The sequence below is a fragment of the Hetaerina americana genome, unplaced genomic scaffold (genome assembly GCF_022747635.1).
Source record: "Hetaerina americana unplaced genomic scaffold, ioHetAmer1.1.p SCAF_41, whole genome shotgun sequence".
NCBI lineage: Eukaryota > Metazoa > Arthropoda > Insecta > Odonata > Calopterygidae > Hetaerina > Hetaerina americana.
The window spans coordinates 920,311-937,718 of NW_027286997.1; the positions used below are offsets into that span (position 1 = coordinate 920,311).

At 38.5% G+C, this 17,408-nt stretch overlaps 1 protein-coding gene across 2 annotated transcripts in view; it reads right to left on the reverse strand.

The window, feature by feature from the left end:
* Window positions 1–11,436, reverse strand: part of LOC139692793 (TLC domain-containing protein 2-like) — a 54,893-nt gene extending 43,457 nt beyond the window's left edge. The window contains exons 1-3 of one of the 2 annotated variants that reach the window (XM_071591084.1): window positions 11,355–11,436; window positions 10,822–10,947; window positions 2,686–2,768 (exon numbers count right to left, since the gene is read on the reverse strand). In XM_071591084.1, the coding sequence (XP_071447185.1) occupies window positions 2,686–2,749 (64 nt within the window). In that variant the 5' untranslated portion in view covers window positions 2,750–2,768; window positions 10,822–10,947; window positions 11,355–11,436. Of the gene's footprint in view, window positions 1–2,685; window positions 2,769–10,821; window positions 11,129–11,354 lie in introns of those variants that run through there. The other variant, XM_071591083.1, reaches the window with a different exon arrangement.
* Between the last annotated feature and the right edge of the window lie 5,972 nt (window positions 11,437–17,408).

Here is a 17,408-nt window from a genome sequence, read left to right on the forward strand (position 1 = left end):
GATGCTGCTGAAGATTTTGGCATTTTCTATACAATGTTTTGTATTATGAATGTCCAAATAGAAGTACCTTCCTCAATTTTGGCTCAAGAGAGTTTAAAGCAGGGTACCCTAACTGTAGGTCAGCACCACTCCACCAGGCAGAGTCTTTCACCACCTGATGGTGAAACTCCACCTCCTGCGGTTACGAGTCAGATGAGGGTCCAGGTCTCACCGTTGGTCAGTATGATCATCTTAGCGGTCAGAGTTTTGGCAGTAAGTGAAATTTTTGTGCATGAGAAAATTTTAGCATTCATATAATCCAAAAATAATTCTAGCCAATGGTCAGCCTTCTAATAGCGGACAAACTGGTAAATGGGAGCTTTTCCAGAAATAGGTCTTCACACACATTCATTACTGCATAAATATCCAATAAAATTGATTGACAAGGTATCCATAGTCAATTTCCCCTAAAAGAAAATTTCTAGCTCTTTCCCAGAACATTTCATAAAATTAGTTACGTTCGCTGATGACCAAGCTTCAATGAATAACTGATCGTAGCACTTTTCCACTTGATAAAATTTATATTTTATGACTGGGTTTCAGTGTATTACACGAAACCTGGTCGTAAAATACAAATTTTATCAAGTGGAAAAGTGCTACGATCAGTCATTCATTATGTTCGACTTCCATTACATCATGCCTGAAGCTACTCAATTCGACCAAGCTTTAGTTTGTCCGTCAGCCAAGGGGTTTGCAAGCATTGCTGAGTGCATTCAGAAGTCAGTGCGATACATACGAAATGAAAATAAATACAAAATAAACAAATGTTGTGTGGTTTTCCAGAAAGAGAAAGGCTAAGTAAAATATGAAAATAGGAGGGCAAAAACTACAGCAGGTAGAACAGTTTACGTATATTGGAAGTGTTTTGGACCAACATGGTCAAAGTATTAGGGATGTTAGGAGGAGAATTGCACTAGGCAAAGAAGCTTCCCTAAGGACGAATGAATTGATGAGAGGAAGTTGAGTAAGGTTTTGAAGAAAAGGCTTGTTAAAAATTTGATATTGAGCATGGTCTTGTAAGGCACAGAAACATGGTCAATGAAGCAAGATGATAGAAGGCTTTTGAAATGTGACTGTGGAGAAAGATGGAGAAGGTGAAATGGACAGAAAGGAAAACAAACCAAGAAGTACTACGCATGGTGGGTGAGGAGAGGGGTTTGCTGGGAGAAATCCAAAGAGAGACGGATACATAGTGTTTTGATTGACGATAGGATGTTGAAGAGTCTGATGGAGTTCTCCCTGACTTTCGACAAATTCGGAAGGGGTAGACATAGGATAAATATGTTTGGACAGAATACAGGGAGGAAGTAAGTCTGCTGAATTGAAGAGGTGCTTACTGTAGTTCTATATGTCAGGAAGTGTTTTTTTGTTAGGAGAGGCAAGGGAATATACTGTTGCAGCATTTTACAGTCTATGTTCATTGAAAACATACCTTCACCAGTAGAATACCAATAATATGTATTAACATTAATACACCTGCCCATATGCTTAATTACTGAACGTATGAAATATGCAAAAGTTATCCACCGTTGGATATCTGACAAAATCCCACACTCTAAATAATGGTGGATAAAATACTGCTGTTAGTTTCTAAATATTAAGATAGCGTCTCACTGGCCCACACTGCGGGCTTCCATTCCATGTTCATCCCACAGCTTAAGGAAGAAGGATATTAGCAGTTGGCGGAATGGTAAAAGGAAATCCTGAGCAAAAGAATTGGAGGACAAACGTGATTGGGAATGATTCTTTCATATTATTCAGAATTTCCTTCAAATATTAAATAATTAATGAAATATTTTGTTCTACTGTGGTTCTGATACACTCTCTTTTCCCCTCCCTTCCCAATTCCACTGAACCTATACTAGAAAAACGAAGCTATTTACAACCTTTCTGCAGCAATGGGTCTAGTTGCTTCAAAAAACTGAATTTAACGAGCTATCCAAAGAGGTAAAATAATCGGAGAATGGAAGGAGCTCGAGAAAGTAAGAAGTGTAATCAATCAGGCCGGGAGAAGAAAGAATGCATTGGCAGACGGAGGAGGCATTCCATCAGATGAGAACTTTAAATCTATCAATTAAGGGTGCACGTGAATGAATCTTGTGCGTGGACCACCCTTCCCTCTTCGGTTGTGGTGGTTCGAGAGCACTGAATGCTCAAGGCAGAGAAGGAAGAGGAAGCATTGGAGAGAGGAGGCGCAAGACAAGCTACGCCCATTTTCAATTGCAAAAGAGCCAATGAGGAGAGGGACACGAGGTCGAAGGATGAAGATGACAGCCATGATTGCAGTCAACCTTACGATTGATTGATGCTGACTGGTGATGATGGTGGCTTGCAAAAATGGCTGTAAAAAATGAATATGGCATGGCCAACGAGCACTAATGAGCTCATAAAACAATTAGCAGGAAAGGACACCTGCAAGAGACTTCTGAAATGCAACATGAAAGCAAATAATTGAAAAAAGATTTGAAGAACAAGATGTCTGTTCGTCTCAGGTAAGGGGTCTGATGCCAAAATTTCACAAAACTTGTTCGACCAAGCAAAAATGGATGAAAGTACGTCCCTCTGCTGCCCTAGTTAGCAACTTGTCAGCAGCCGTTCTCACAATGGAGAGAATCAAATGAATTCACCTCCATCCCCTCAACTTACCTGTAGTGATGGAGCAGAGAACGTGTGACGACGTGGAGTACTTAGATATGAGATCCTCCCGCATCACTGGAGTCTGCCAAAAACTGCAAAGCAAGAAGATTGCCATTAATCACTGTTCCCGCACCAAATAGTGGAGAATACGTACCTCAAAGTTGAATGCACTTGTGTAAAACTCAAAATCATGAATAAACCTTGGACATAATTCACTTTTTTCCATGGAATCCACTTTCGTAATTCACATTACTTTATGTGCAAATCCTTGTTTCAATAAATGAGTATTTAGCTTCATGAGAAAGATCCCGGAACGAATCATGCTTGTTGTATGAGGTTCCACCGTGCTGTACTTTTAAGGTTCTCTGCATGTAAAATCAAGTTAGTATCTACAGAAATAACCCTAAGCAAAAACTTGTTCTTTCAGATAAGTAGGAACGTTGGCAATATGTGCATTTTTCAGCCAGCTTCCGTGTGCTCCTCTCTTCTGACTTAAATATGATTGATCTTTAAGTCCAATGTCTCCATTCAAACTGCCTTCTTCAATGTATATCACCACCACCTCTGTCTCTCCAGCACCAGCACTGCCTCATCATAATTGCGATTTTTTAGGCATGAGGCATGATTGGCAACACTTTCAGGGTCCATCCATCTTTCAACATTCATTCCTTAAAATCATCATATTGACCAGGAGTCGAATTCCACACCGTCTCACTCATTAGCAAAGTAGGCAGAGTTTCACCATTGACCGGTATATAATTCCTCCAAGGGAAAGTATTCCCCCTTAGTAGCATAACTACATTATTAAAGGTCTAAAGATTAATTCAGATTAAATGTACAACATTAATTAGAAGTAGTCTTTATTGAAGGAGCTAAAAACATATTCCGTAATAACTCTGTTGAGCCACAACTGAAGATATCTCAAAAATATATTTGAGAGATAAGCTATAGAACTGGCTGCTTTAAAACATCATTTTTTCTACCAACTATAACGGATCAGAATAACTGCCAACGACAGCAATCATTCAAGTAATTTATTCCTTGCCTGGTTCATAGGCACTGCGTTATCTTAAATCATCATCCAACTCCACATTTTTTTAATTTCTAACTCTCACTTTGCATGCACAGAGTGGTATCTGGGCTTAGATAAGGTATTTCATGAAAGCTGATTGTTTCATTTAAATCAATGATATTTGAATTATGTCTTCATGAGAAATAAACACTTAATTTTGATGCTGCAAGTCTGCTGTGGAATCACCACCTGCCACACAGCCCAGCAGTGGCTCGAGGGATACCGCATATTTTAACAAAGGCTACGGCATCTGGATTCAAATGGGTTGCTTTTCGTTCCCATTTATCCCACTACTTACACTAGTATGCTGCTTCATTTAAAAATTTCATTCTTAAGTGTAAATGTTAAGGTCTAAAGTATCATAACTTTTACAGGCAGCAAAAATTACCATCACCTTACTCCTGTGATAAAGGGATGGCTCACTGTTTGTAACGCTACAATTTGGTAATGCAACTGGTACAGTCTGAATAACTGATCGAAGCACTTTTCCACATGATATAACCACATCAAGTGGAAAAGTACTTTGATCAGTTATTCATTATGTTCGACTTCCACCACATCACGCCTGAAGCTACTCAATTTGAACTGGTACAGTCCTTTCACAAGTGAAACTGTCTTCTCCCAACAGGTTTCAACTGGATGTCCTCCATTGCACTCAGCCCCAAGCATCCTTTTTCATTTCCCTGTTTGTTTCTGCCATTCCTTATCCTTCCATTCCAATCCTTCCCCTCCCTGGCTTTACTTCAATTTTACCCTCAATGACTTTTCACACAAGATATTTTGTCACAATACAAGTAAATGTACAACCCAAGCAAGATGAAATTTTCTTTCTTGCTCCCCTCGGCAATTTTCTTCCCTCTCATACTTCATCAATTCATCATCCACTTCACCTTTAACATTCTTCTCCACTGCCATATTTCAACACTTCTCAAGCATTTTCCCTTTCTTTTTCACCATTCTTTGTTTCTCTGCAGTGAGACTTCATATTCCATTAAAATATTTAGGATTTCTCTTGGATTTCTAAATGTTGCCGAGGTCCTTTCACCTCTTCAAAAGATTTCTCAGTCATAAATATCCTCTTTCTTACTTCCTAGGTACAGCTTCCATTCCAAGTCTGCAATTCCGTTCCATCGCAAATACTGCAATGATTTCACTTGCTCAACAGTTTTTCCTTTGGTGGATATGCCAGAGAAAGCTCCATTCTTACAACACTCTCATCTTTTCTACATGCTCATTCTGCATTTTTTCCTCATTCTTACAATGCTCTTCATCTGTGGCTCTCCTGTTCTGACTCCACCGCTTGCTCAATCCACATTTGCACATTTCACCGCCTCTTTCCCTACTCCCAACACAACACCTCTTTCATTTTCACAAATGTATCTCAAGCTATAACAAGGACTCAGCAGACAGACTAATTACTACAATTCTGTGACCTACTGGTGCAGCCTTCACTATCTTCAGGTACAGAAGTTTTTCATTCATAAATCCTACATCATTTTCTTTGCATTCTTTCCCTTTATAATTAATCTTAAATTTTCTAGATTCTTATTTTTCTTCCCATTATACTTCACTTAATCCTAAATTACCAATGTCGTGTCTTTCCATTTCTCCTTTTGCATTTCCAAATCTAACTTTCTCATTCATTGCCTTCACGTACCTGGCTCACATCAAACATTTTCCTTTCCTTCTCCTCCCCTTCTCTATTACATCACACAGTTATCCTGGGAAAGTAACCACCTGGAAATCCAAACGTGGGAATATTTCAACTCCAGCACACTTCACCTCAAGAGCAAACAACCACACTTACAGAGGGCAGTCCGGTGGGACTAGGGATGCCACACGGGTCTTCCATGTGGTGGTTTAACCTTGCCTTCCGCATCCTCTGATATTGGCCTTCAAGGCTTGCCTGCTCTCACGCCTTCAGGATATACACGGTCACTATGTCTTGACTGCTTGCATAACAAATTCCATCCTCCCTACCATGAGAAGGTGACCACCATCAATTCTAAGACCAAAATGGCGATGCTAGCACCTTAGCATCCCTTGTCATCAAACACTATTCCAAACATATTATTTGTGACTTTTTGCACAGAGTCATAATCCTTGCAAAAATGCCACCATAGTAAGAGTCGCAAGAAGAAACCACAAAAAATAAACACAGAAATGAGAAGTTAAATCATTGAAAAGATGCGAGCGAGGGTATCTCTCACACAACCGGTCTAGATCAACGATTTGCACAACATCTCAAGAACAAGGACAAGACTAAGGAGATGGATGCTTCAAAGAAAGAGACAAGAATATCTACACAACGGTTACGTATTCTCAATAATGTTGAAAGGTTGCCTCTCATATGGATAAAAGAAAAGCAATTCCAATTCAACATTATTAGTGAGAATATCATTTTGCAGGAGGGAGAAAGTGATTTTCGCAGACCTTATTAAGGAGACAGGAAAAATCAAGGGCCAAAGAAGAAGCATTTATGCTCCTGCCAATCCTCCCGACCCATTAGATGACCTTCTTGAAGAATTTAAATTCTTCAAGATCCAGTTTCTGCCTCCTAACACCCTTCCCCCACTAGGGAGGGACCAGCAGGCTATTTCTAGCTTTAAGAACCTTTGAAGCACTAAGGCACTCTTTAAGCATTGTTTGGAGGTGACCGGAGGGACCAACCCTTCTCTCTCTCTCACTCAAAGAACCCTCACTTCTACTTGGAAGAAGCTTTGGCTGGAGTGTGTTATAGAACATTACTTTATGGGGTTAAAGACTGTAGTCGAGGAGATTTTGTCTTGGGCCAAGTTCCTGGGACTGGAAGTGGATATCAATGAGTGAGGTGAGAATGAGCACGGCCAGGAGCTGAGCACCGAGGGAGGACGGAGGTTACGGTGTTGCATTGCGTTTCACCGGAAGACATTGTGCAGGAAAGTTTGTCTGAGGAGGAGATAACGGCAAAGCAACAATCTTCTAGCACAATAAGAGAAATGCTGAAAGTATGGGAAACTGTTGCATCGTACATTAAGAATTATCATCCTAATTGACAGAGCTTTGCATGTTACAAATGTCTCTAGACAGACAGTTTTCCACTAAAATGTAATTAGGCATGTATCATAAATAACAAAATAATTATTTCAATTCTTTATTTTGTTTTCTACAAATTGAATTCACATTCAAGGTTGGCTCATTCCATAGTTGAAGAAAAGATGAAGACGTTTCACAATCTGAATAAAGCGCATATGATTTTCTTTGAATGAACGTCTTACATAAGTTATTTTTTCTGCATAGAATACATTAGCCTATTTTACATTAAATTATATGGGGAAAACTGTCACACTTTTCAAGTGTTTCTCATAAGAACTAAGATTCTGGAGCAAATTATGTTCATTATGTGAGGTTCCACACGACTAATTTCTCTTGAACTCCTCATTGTCGGACCTACAAAAGGAATACACAATTTGCAGTGCCACAACATCCCAGGGGGGTCAAAACACATTCTTCATACAGCCAACAGACCCCAATGAAATAATAAATACAGTCATGGACGCCTCAGTAGCAAGTGGTCTTGTGCTCAAGATGACACACCCATGCCACAAGTATAAGCAGTTTTCCACATCATTGCACATCCATTTGACATAATAAATGCACCTTTGATGAGGCAAGGATGCTTCCCAAGTGCATATTCTCCAACTGGCTCCACTTGAGAAGAAGATTGACCCCTAAAACAAAGATGATTACCATCCATCCAATTACCATGCTCCAGTCTTTCCCACAAGTCTTTGAAGAAGCCTTTAATAGCAGAATAATGTAATTCCTGATTGTACTTCAGTAATTCTCAACATGCGTTTCACACAGCTAAGCCCATTAAGTCTGCTTGTTTTCAGCAATCATAATAATATTTACATGGCACTGGATGAAGGTCTCCTCACCATTGGGATATTTTTTGACTCTATAGAAGCTTTTGATAGGCACATATTTGCAGCTGAGTTGGACACCGATGCCAGTTATGTCAAAGCAGAGGAGCAAGATGACAGTTCCGGGTCTGCTCCACAGTGGGATGAATGCAAAGACATCTGACCCCAAGGCACAGCCATTGAGTGATACTATGATGAGGTAATCTGCCTGTTAAGGTAGCTTTTGGATGGACACAACTACCAAATAAATATCCCTATCCTATTCCTGCCCCTTCCTCACAATATTCTCCCCTCTATCAGTCTTTAACATTCCACTCCAAATCAAAATGCTTTTCATCCATTTTTCCTGCCTCTTCATGATTTCACTCAACAATCCTCTCTCGGCCCCCACCATGCCCAGCACCTTGCCTTTTGTATTCCTTTCGGTCCACTTCACCTCCTCCATCCTTTTCCACACACACAATTCAAAAGCCTTCAATCTTGATAGGAGGCTTTTGACTAGGCCTATCACCCTGCTTCAATGACCATGTTTCTGCCCCAAGCATAACTACCATTGAGTCACCTTAAAAAAACTATTGAGGAAGGCAATGGGAAACCACCTCAGTTATTATTCCCAAGAATGTAAGGATGGACACCATAATGAAAATGAGTCCTGGCAACTACAGGACTCAGACCAATGTGTCGTGCCTGGCAGTGGGAGAGGCAATTCCTCAGTTGTCATCTCACAAAAACCTTGCAAACAGCAGCAGCAAAGGAGATGAAGAAGAAGATCAAATTAGTTAGAATAGTAACTTAGAATGTTAGGCCTCTAGTTTGTCAGCCAAGGGGTTACAAGTATTGCTGAGTGAATTGGAAAATCAGTGCGATAGATAAGGGATGAGAATCAATATAAATTAAACAAAATTTACGCGGTTTTTCAGAAACAGAAATGATAATCTTCACATTTAAACAGCAGGTGGAACAGTTTATGTAGCTCAGACGTGTTTTCGACCTAAATGATTTAAATAGTCAGGATGTAAGGAGAATTGCAGTAGTAAAACAAGCTTTCACAAGGAGGAGAGAATTTTAGACAGGGATGTTGTATCAGAATGTTAAGAAAAGGCTCGTCAAAAGTTAGATATGGAGCATGGTTTTTTATGGCGTGGAAATATGGTCATTGAAGCAGGATGATAGACGTAGATCGGAGGCTTTTGGAATGAGGGTGTGGAGAAGTACTGAGATGGTGAAATGGACAGAAAGGAAAGCAAATGAGGAAGTGCTGGGTATGGTAGGGAAGAGGAGGGGTTTGTAGGGAGAAGTCATAAGGAAACAGGAGAGATGGATGAAGGGCATATTGACTTGCTGTGGGATATTGAAGATTGTAATATAGGGGAGAATGTTAGGCAAACGAGGAAAGGGCAGGTAAAGGATAAATGGGGATATCGAAGGGAGAAAGGAAGCATGCAGAATTGAAGAGGGACTTATTATAGTGTCCGATATCAGGTTTTGTTTTTGGTTAGCAGAAATGTACAGGCTGTGCCCATGAATAGATACTTACCAATAGAATGCCCCAAAAAAATATACACACATGCATGCACGTTCATGAAAACAATGGGAAACAAGCATATTAAAAAAACAATTCAATTTCTGCAAATAGACAGAGCATGATATATTGTATTAATCATTTGCAGTAACTATGGCTATTTTCAAGAAACCCAGGAATGCTTCAGGAAGTTTTTCTTAGCAAAAAGTGTTTAATTTTTTTTTTTATCTCTTGAGTGATGTGATTGACTTTATGCTGGAACGAGTTTTACTTTGTATGATTGGAACTGTATGGTGAAGGTGTTTCTGCTTCAGGGAGAGGGTGAATGGTGATTGTTTCCACCGTTGCATATGGCAGGAATGCATTTGATGATCAGTGGGGAAAAGCTGCAGATTTAGTTTGATGACTAAGGCACAGTTTAGAAAGAAATGAGGGAAGTATGAGCACAGCATGATTTTGAAATAGTTTCCACCAGTGGGATTGGAAAGACACATTTAACATATCCTTGTGACCCCTTCTTTGAAGGGGCGATGCTTTTTGTCACGCTATCATGTCCCCAGAACTTTAAACCATATGAGAGATAAGTCTGAATTTTAGTATGGAATATGAGTTCCAGGTTGTCTACAGAAACAATTCCTAATGAGGAAGTGTCATATGTTTTATTGGACATAATTCCAAGACCCAAATGTTGATAATTTCATAAATGACCTCCCAATCATTTATCAAAAAACCTAGCCTCAACAACATGTGACTGGCACAGCATGTCTAGTCCCCATCTGAGAATCATTCCACCTATGATATCAGAACCTCAGCTGAAGATATGGCCAGGTGGTGTTCTTCTTATAATTTTTTTGAAAAAGTAAAATACCATACTAATGCCACATATAGAAATCCACGCCACTAATGAGTGCCCAAACAAAACTAGACGACTCATATATTGAAAGGGCACAGCCTACTAAGTTCCTTGGTCGACAGCTAAGTAAGGATCTGAGTTGGAAACACCCCATAGAGGTCACACGAATAAATGTCAACTGGTCTTTTCAAGCTTAATCGTCTTCAAGATATTCTCGTTATTTTCAAATAATAAAAGGGCTTTCAAGGCAACATTCTAAGCATCATACTGGTATCAAAGTTGACCATTAATTAAATATTAGCAAATCCTAATATTTCCTTCATTGTATCTCTTGCGCTGTTAAATTTGGTCTGATTACATAACATTCAGTCTGTGACTGATATAAGCAGATATCACTCCGACGCCCGTCATAAAGATAATGTACATAGAGAGGAATACATACTGACCTGTCAACAAGGCGTAATTAATTATGCGGCATCGGAATTGTATAATAAACTTCCACAATCTGTGAATTCTCCTCCTACAACCAACTTCTTTTATAAAAATAATATGTTGTCTTTTTCTACACTATGAGTTGCTTTGGATGAAGGATTTCAGATGGGAGGCAAATAAATATCATTATTATTATTAATGAGCGAGGGATGACCATGGCAGCTGTTTAAAAATTTGTATTCTCTGCACGCCAAGACGGGGTATATTCATCCACAACCAACGAGATTTCTAGGATTATGTTAGGAACTCCAACCCAGAAATTCTCAATGATATGACTATATAAGGATTCAAACTTTCTTACCAAATGCAAGACCAGGATCCAGTGATGATGGAATGTATCAACGAGGTAGCTGTATTCCTCCATTTCCACTCTTGACTCTTAGTTTTCTTGGCACATGCAGGAACCACACGTCGAAGCAACAGATTGCTAGTAAAAAAGAAAGTTGTACTTAAACCAGACCAAAGAAACCCGTAATTAGTTCCGGAAACTTTTTCGACATCCATTGCAAAAAAAAATTGTCAAGTTGTTCCCTCAAACTGAAGAGTAATCACATGCTAAAATCTTTTATCATAATATCTTAGTATATCGCAACTATCACAATGCCTGCGGGAAGATAGGACATTACGGGTAAAATATCGCATAGCAAGTTTTTCGCTCCATAACTAGCGTTCCGCTATTTTAGAACGGCCAGTTAATGAATTAGAGATTAACGTTAGTCAGAGATTCAAAATGTTCTACAGGTTGCTAATTTATTGTTATTATAACATTAGTAATCGGTAATTCTCTTCAGACGATCACAGGGGATAACAGGAGATAAACCGAAAGTCACCTACTTCGGGTATATTCAGACATTACCCTGCTTCGGAGAAAGAAATAAAATTCTAACGAAGTAAACTAAATAACAATACTTGTAACTTAATGAGAACTGCCGAGAAAAACCTTAGTGCAAGGAATCACAATTTAAAAGGAGAAAATGAATTGTGATGTTCATTTAGATGTAGAACTGAATTAGTTTCATGTTCATTAAATTAATGGAATGGCAAAGAAGGAATAATTCACCGTTTTAAATTGAATAATTTTTCGGGATACTTAAGGGTGAGTTTGATATTCAATGAAATAAATTAAAGCTTATTTTAATGTATGGGAAAATTTTGGCTCAAAAAATCATAGTAACCAAATCGCTAAATGTGGACAAGGCATAAAATTAATTTGAAAAACAAAATATTCAATGGGAATTCAAATATTATTTGCCTTTCAACAAAAAGAACCCAAGTAGAGACAAATGAAATAAACGCCAATTACAACAAGTTTGATACCAAATTAACGGTTAGATATAATAAAATATATTAAAGAAAGATAAGCCTTCTCAAGGAATCAGGCCATTTACTTAAGGTGGTGAAGCGAACAGTGGGAAAACTTGTCATCTGGTCACGATCCCTCTTCCACACCTCTTCTGGGTCTGCCTCTTCTATGTATGTTCCTATCCATTTTACCTATATCGGTAGAATGAATATGCGGGTGGCGGGTTTTTCGTGTATATGTGTATGTATGTGTATATATATATATATATATATATATATATATATATATATATATATATATATATATATATATATCTGGAACCTTTCTGGAACGTCTACACTCAATCCCAATTCCGCACAACACAACCATTCTCATGGCCACGATAGACGTCACATCTCTGTACACCTCCATTCCCCACAAAGAAGGCTTAGAAGCCCTGAAACATTACCTCTCCCTACGATCCACACCACACACCCCATCCACAGATTTCCTCCTCGAATTGAGCCAAATCGTTCTTACCAAAAATGCTTTTCAATTCAATGACAAAATATATTTACAAATAAAAGGCACTGCAATGGGCACGCGTATGGCTCCTGCATACGCCAATCTTTTTATGGGTAAACTAGAACACGACTTTCTGCAACAACAAACCCTAAAACCACTTTTCTGGGCCCGCTATATCGATGATATTTTCCTCCTTTGGTCCCACGGACGCGAAACTTTATCCTCTTTCATTTCCTCTCTCAACTCCTCCTCCTCAGTATCATTCACTTCTTCTATATCCGACTCGAATATTACCTTCCTAGATATCGATATTCACCTCCAAAACAATACGTTTCACACTTCAGTCCACATTAAACCAACCAATAAGCAACAATATCTTCATTTCGACAGCTGCCATCCTCCTCACACAAAGCGCTCCATCCCATTCTCACTCTCTATCCGTGGCTTCCGTCTCTGCAACAACACCCCCTCCCAACAGAAATACTTGGACCAGTTGCATGAATCCCTCAGAAAATGTGGGTACCCTGAAAAACTGCTAAACAGTAAAATCCTCAAACCGTCAACCCAATACACTCCCCTCCCCAAACCAAACCGCCCAAAATGCCCTAATCTTATCACCACTTTCTTCCCCGGAACACACAAAATTAAACATCTAATCCGTGACCTCTTCCCAATTATCAATAACACTCAGTCCACATCACTTTTATTCCCACACTGTCCCTCTGTTTCGTTTAAATGCCCGTCGAAATTGCGAGACATCTTTAAGTCCACAAATCCAACTTCAAGCACCCCCGTCTCTCCCCCGCCCCTATCCGCACCATGCAACCGCCCACGCTGCAAATGCTGTCATCTTTTAAGACCCTCCCCCTCACTCAGCACCAACTCCCAACCACTCGCCACCTGTACCTCAAAAAATATTATATATCGCCTCTCCTGTAACTTCTGCCCTGCCTTCTACGAGGGCGAATGCACGACCGCACTTTCCCTCCGCATGAATAACCACCGATACTCCACCAAATCTCCCACCTTTCTTAATTATCCCATCCCTACTCACACTGCTTCCCACAACCAATCTTTTGACGACTGCTTCTCTGTTTCGGTGATTGAAATCCTTCCCAAATCTGCGAGTATAATAGAGATGAGAACCCGCGAGATGGCGCATATCTGGGTGGCCCAATCATTCAAACCGCCCGCGCTGAACCAAGCCCACTGAATGCATCAATTGGCTGCCTACATATCCCCCCCACCCCCTTGTTCATTTCCTATTGGTCCCTTTACCTCTCCTTCCCCCACATCTCCCCCGCACATCCTCTCCGCTCTTCCCCGAGAACGCCATTCTGAAGACGACAGCCGTGCTGTCGAAACGTAAAATAACAAATTGTGAGTGTCCTTTCTTTGTGTCTCTATATTCTAAAAATCTACATCTGTGTTTTTATATATTTGTGTGTCGCCGAAGAGCGTTCCATTTCGAAGATATTTTATATATATATATATATATATATATATATATATATATATATATATATTTTTTTTTTTTTTTTTTTTTTTTTTTTTTTTTTTAAGGTAATCTACCGGTTAAGGTAGGTTTTTCGATGGACACAACTACCAAACAAATATTTTATTACTTCTAACAAAACACAAAATCCATCATCCTGCTCTATATCAGGTCCCTCTTCATCTCTGATATATATATATATATATATATATATATATATATATATATATATATATATATATATATATATATATATATATATATATATATAAAACAAATGAAGCAATGAGAAATAGCGGGTGATTAGATTCTGGTTTTGAGAATGAACATGTTAATAAATGAAAAAGAAACACTTTGTTCCAATCCACCACTTTATTACAGGTACGACTAGTTTCGACGCTACGGCGTCATCCTCAGGTACAAAGTTGGAAGTCTTCTGATTGGAACAAAGTGTTTCTTTTTCATTTATTAAAATTAACTTCCACAAAGTTGAGGCTGAAACTATTGAACTAATGAACATGTTATACATGTTCATTCTCAACTCAATTTGATATCGCAGTCTTGGAATATGCTTGCGAATGCCAAAGGCTTTGGGCCTTCCAACTTTTGATGTTTTGGAATCTTGTTTGCGAAGCAGCCTGTCCATTGTCTTTTTCTGCAAATACAAAAAAAAACTTAAAAAAAAACTAAAAAAAACTTACTCGAGAAATTACTTAATTGGTATGTTATTTTGATGGGTGGTGGTGATGTTTCCTCTCGAGCAAATTTCCTGTAAATAGTGCGGCGGGTCATCTCTCAAGCTTTTATGATCACAAACCCCTAACTACCTGTATCTTCTTTAGCAGGCAATCGGTATGTTTTACTTGAAAGCTACCAGCACCTCCAATGTCTTTTAATAATTAAGGTAAGTTATCGTATAATTTTATGCCACTTTCCCTGGATACATATTGTTCAGCCTGAATGCATGTCTGACAGCCTATTGCTATCAGTTATGATGGGAAACAGAGAAATGGAAAATTAAATGGATATGAGTTTGTTTGGGTGAAATTTGATAAAGTATAATAATATTTTAGTCATCCAAGAGATGCATTGCACTGTAATTCTACGGGCAAGTGTATAATAATAATATACTTTATTCATCTTATAATCATATTCACTTATGGTAGATGTCGTCATTTTTCACATTTGTAGAATTTGTTACATATATTGCGACTTTTTATAGGAACATCAGTTGTTCATAGATAATATACTATACAGCACAATATACAATCACATAAAATACTTGTATTGAAAATATTTGCATACATAGACCTAATATTCAACTCAGACTCGACCTTATAGTTTTAGGCTAGTAAAGTCGAGCTCATAATACTCCTCTATTGAGTATAAAGGATTGGAGGTAAGCCAATCACGCAGCACCCTGCAGGACACTACATTGCGGGCTGACTTTACAGATTTTGGAAGCATATTAAACAATTTGATAGGTAGACCTTCAACTTTGTAAGTCCTATCTAGCCTACAGTGTGGAAAATCCATATTAGACTTTGCTCTGGTGTTATGGATGTGAGCGTCAGCCGTAGTGGAGTACATACTCGTATTTTCTTTTACATGAACTAATGAATAGAATATGTATAAATTGTAGACAGTCATAATTTTTAAATTTAAAAAGAGAGGTTTAAAGAGGACTGCCTTTTTCTGCATCACAAAGATTAGCTTAATATCAGATGCATGCCCCCAAAGTCTAATGCCATAAGTGATATGTGAGTAATAGAATGCATAGTAGGCATTAATTAAGTAGTCCTTACTCACATATAATTTCAATCTCCTGAGCAGAAATAAGGCTCGTGCAAGTTTCTTCCTAATGTGTAGAATATGAGCACTCCATGTTAACTTGGAGTCTAAATAAAATCCCAGCAGTTTCACAGGGACAATATCTGGTGTAGCAGATTTTAGTGTACAGAGAAGATGCTGAGTTTTATTGGGATTCATAAGGAGATGGTTGGCAGAAAACCAATCCACTGCCTTTATAAATATAATAGGAAATCTATTCATCGCATCAGAGTGATGTGGGGAACTATGTAGGAAAGTAGTATCATCCGCATAGAGGACACAGTCAGTAATCATATTGGGGCACAAGTCATTAATCATGACCAGAAATAAAAGAGGTCCTAGCACAGAGCCCTGAGGTACACCATATTTAATATTTAATGGTTTGGACTGTTTACCATTTACATAAACTGACTGCTTACGATCAGATAAGTAGGAAGAAATGAATTTTAATTCAGCATCCTTAAAACCATAATATTTCAACTTATTTATGAGTATTGTGTGATTGACACAATCAAAAGCCGAAGAGAGGTCACATAGTAAGAGAGCCAAACATTGATTACCTTCAAAAGCCTTAATGATTTGCTTTATAACATATTCAACAGCTTGAGTTGTACATATATTGGGTCTGAAACCAAACTGAGTCGGTGTAAATAGATTTAAAGATTCAAAATAGACAAGGATTTGGGTAAATACAACTGATTGGATGATTTTCGCAAGTGCAGATTTTTGCAGTAAGACGTGTCAAGTACTAAGTTTACAAAAACGGAAAATATAATAAATTTGGCCTTAAGTATTCTTTGACCCAATAAAAATACTTATCAATAAGGTATCCTGGGACCTTTATCTCAAAGACTCATATACCATATCTTTGATTAATGTTTACTAGAAGGTTATCATATGATTTTACACTCACAGACTTTGGACCAGCTGAAGCCGACGATAAATTGGTCCAATTTACATGTAAGTTGTTCACATTGCCTGGTATTAAACATGTGGATGCCATTTTTCATTGCAAAGTCAGCACTATACTGTTTATTTGTTTATGGATACAACCCTTCTACAAGATTTGTTGACTTCCCCTTGTGGAAACCGAACTGGCAAACAGATGGTACATATTGACCCTCAGGATATTCTAACAGTCTGTTACAGAAAATATACCCAAGTATTTTACCAAATTGGGAAATTATCGATTTGGGTCTGTTATTGTTTAAATTGTTTTGGTCACCTTTATTCTTGAAGACTGGACAAACTTTCACCATTTAAAGGGCATCCAGATAAATGCCCTCAGACTGGTTCATGAGCATTAGCGATGGGGCTACAATAAGGTCTCCACATTCTTTTAATAATTTAATGTAAATATAAAATGAACGTACCTACGGTCATAACGCAATGAAAATGGGATAACCGAGACCGTAATATTGATTGGTACTATGCTTGTAAAAAGGGGGTGGGGGAATAAAACAAAGTTACAATTAAGGGAAAGATAGGGAACACACACTAGGTCACTTGGGTGTGTTTGGGAAACAGAGACCCACGTATACCTCAATCACACAGAAAAGTTTCCCCATACTTGTAACATTGTTTTATTCCCCCCCCCCCCCCTTTAGGTCATAGTGGCAATCAAGTTTACAGTCTTGGCTATCTCGTTTTTCTGAAAACCCATCAAGGTCAGCAGAATTTTTTTTTGAGAAAGGATGAAAAATACCCACTCCAACCAACTGAATGCTACAGTTTCTTCTGTTAACGTCAGATGCCC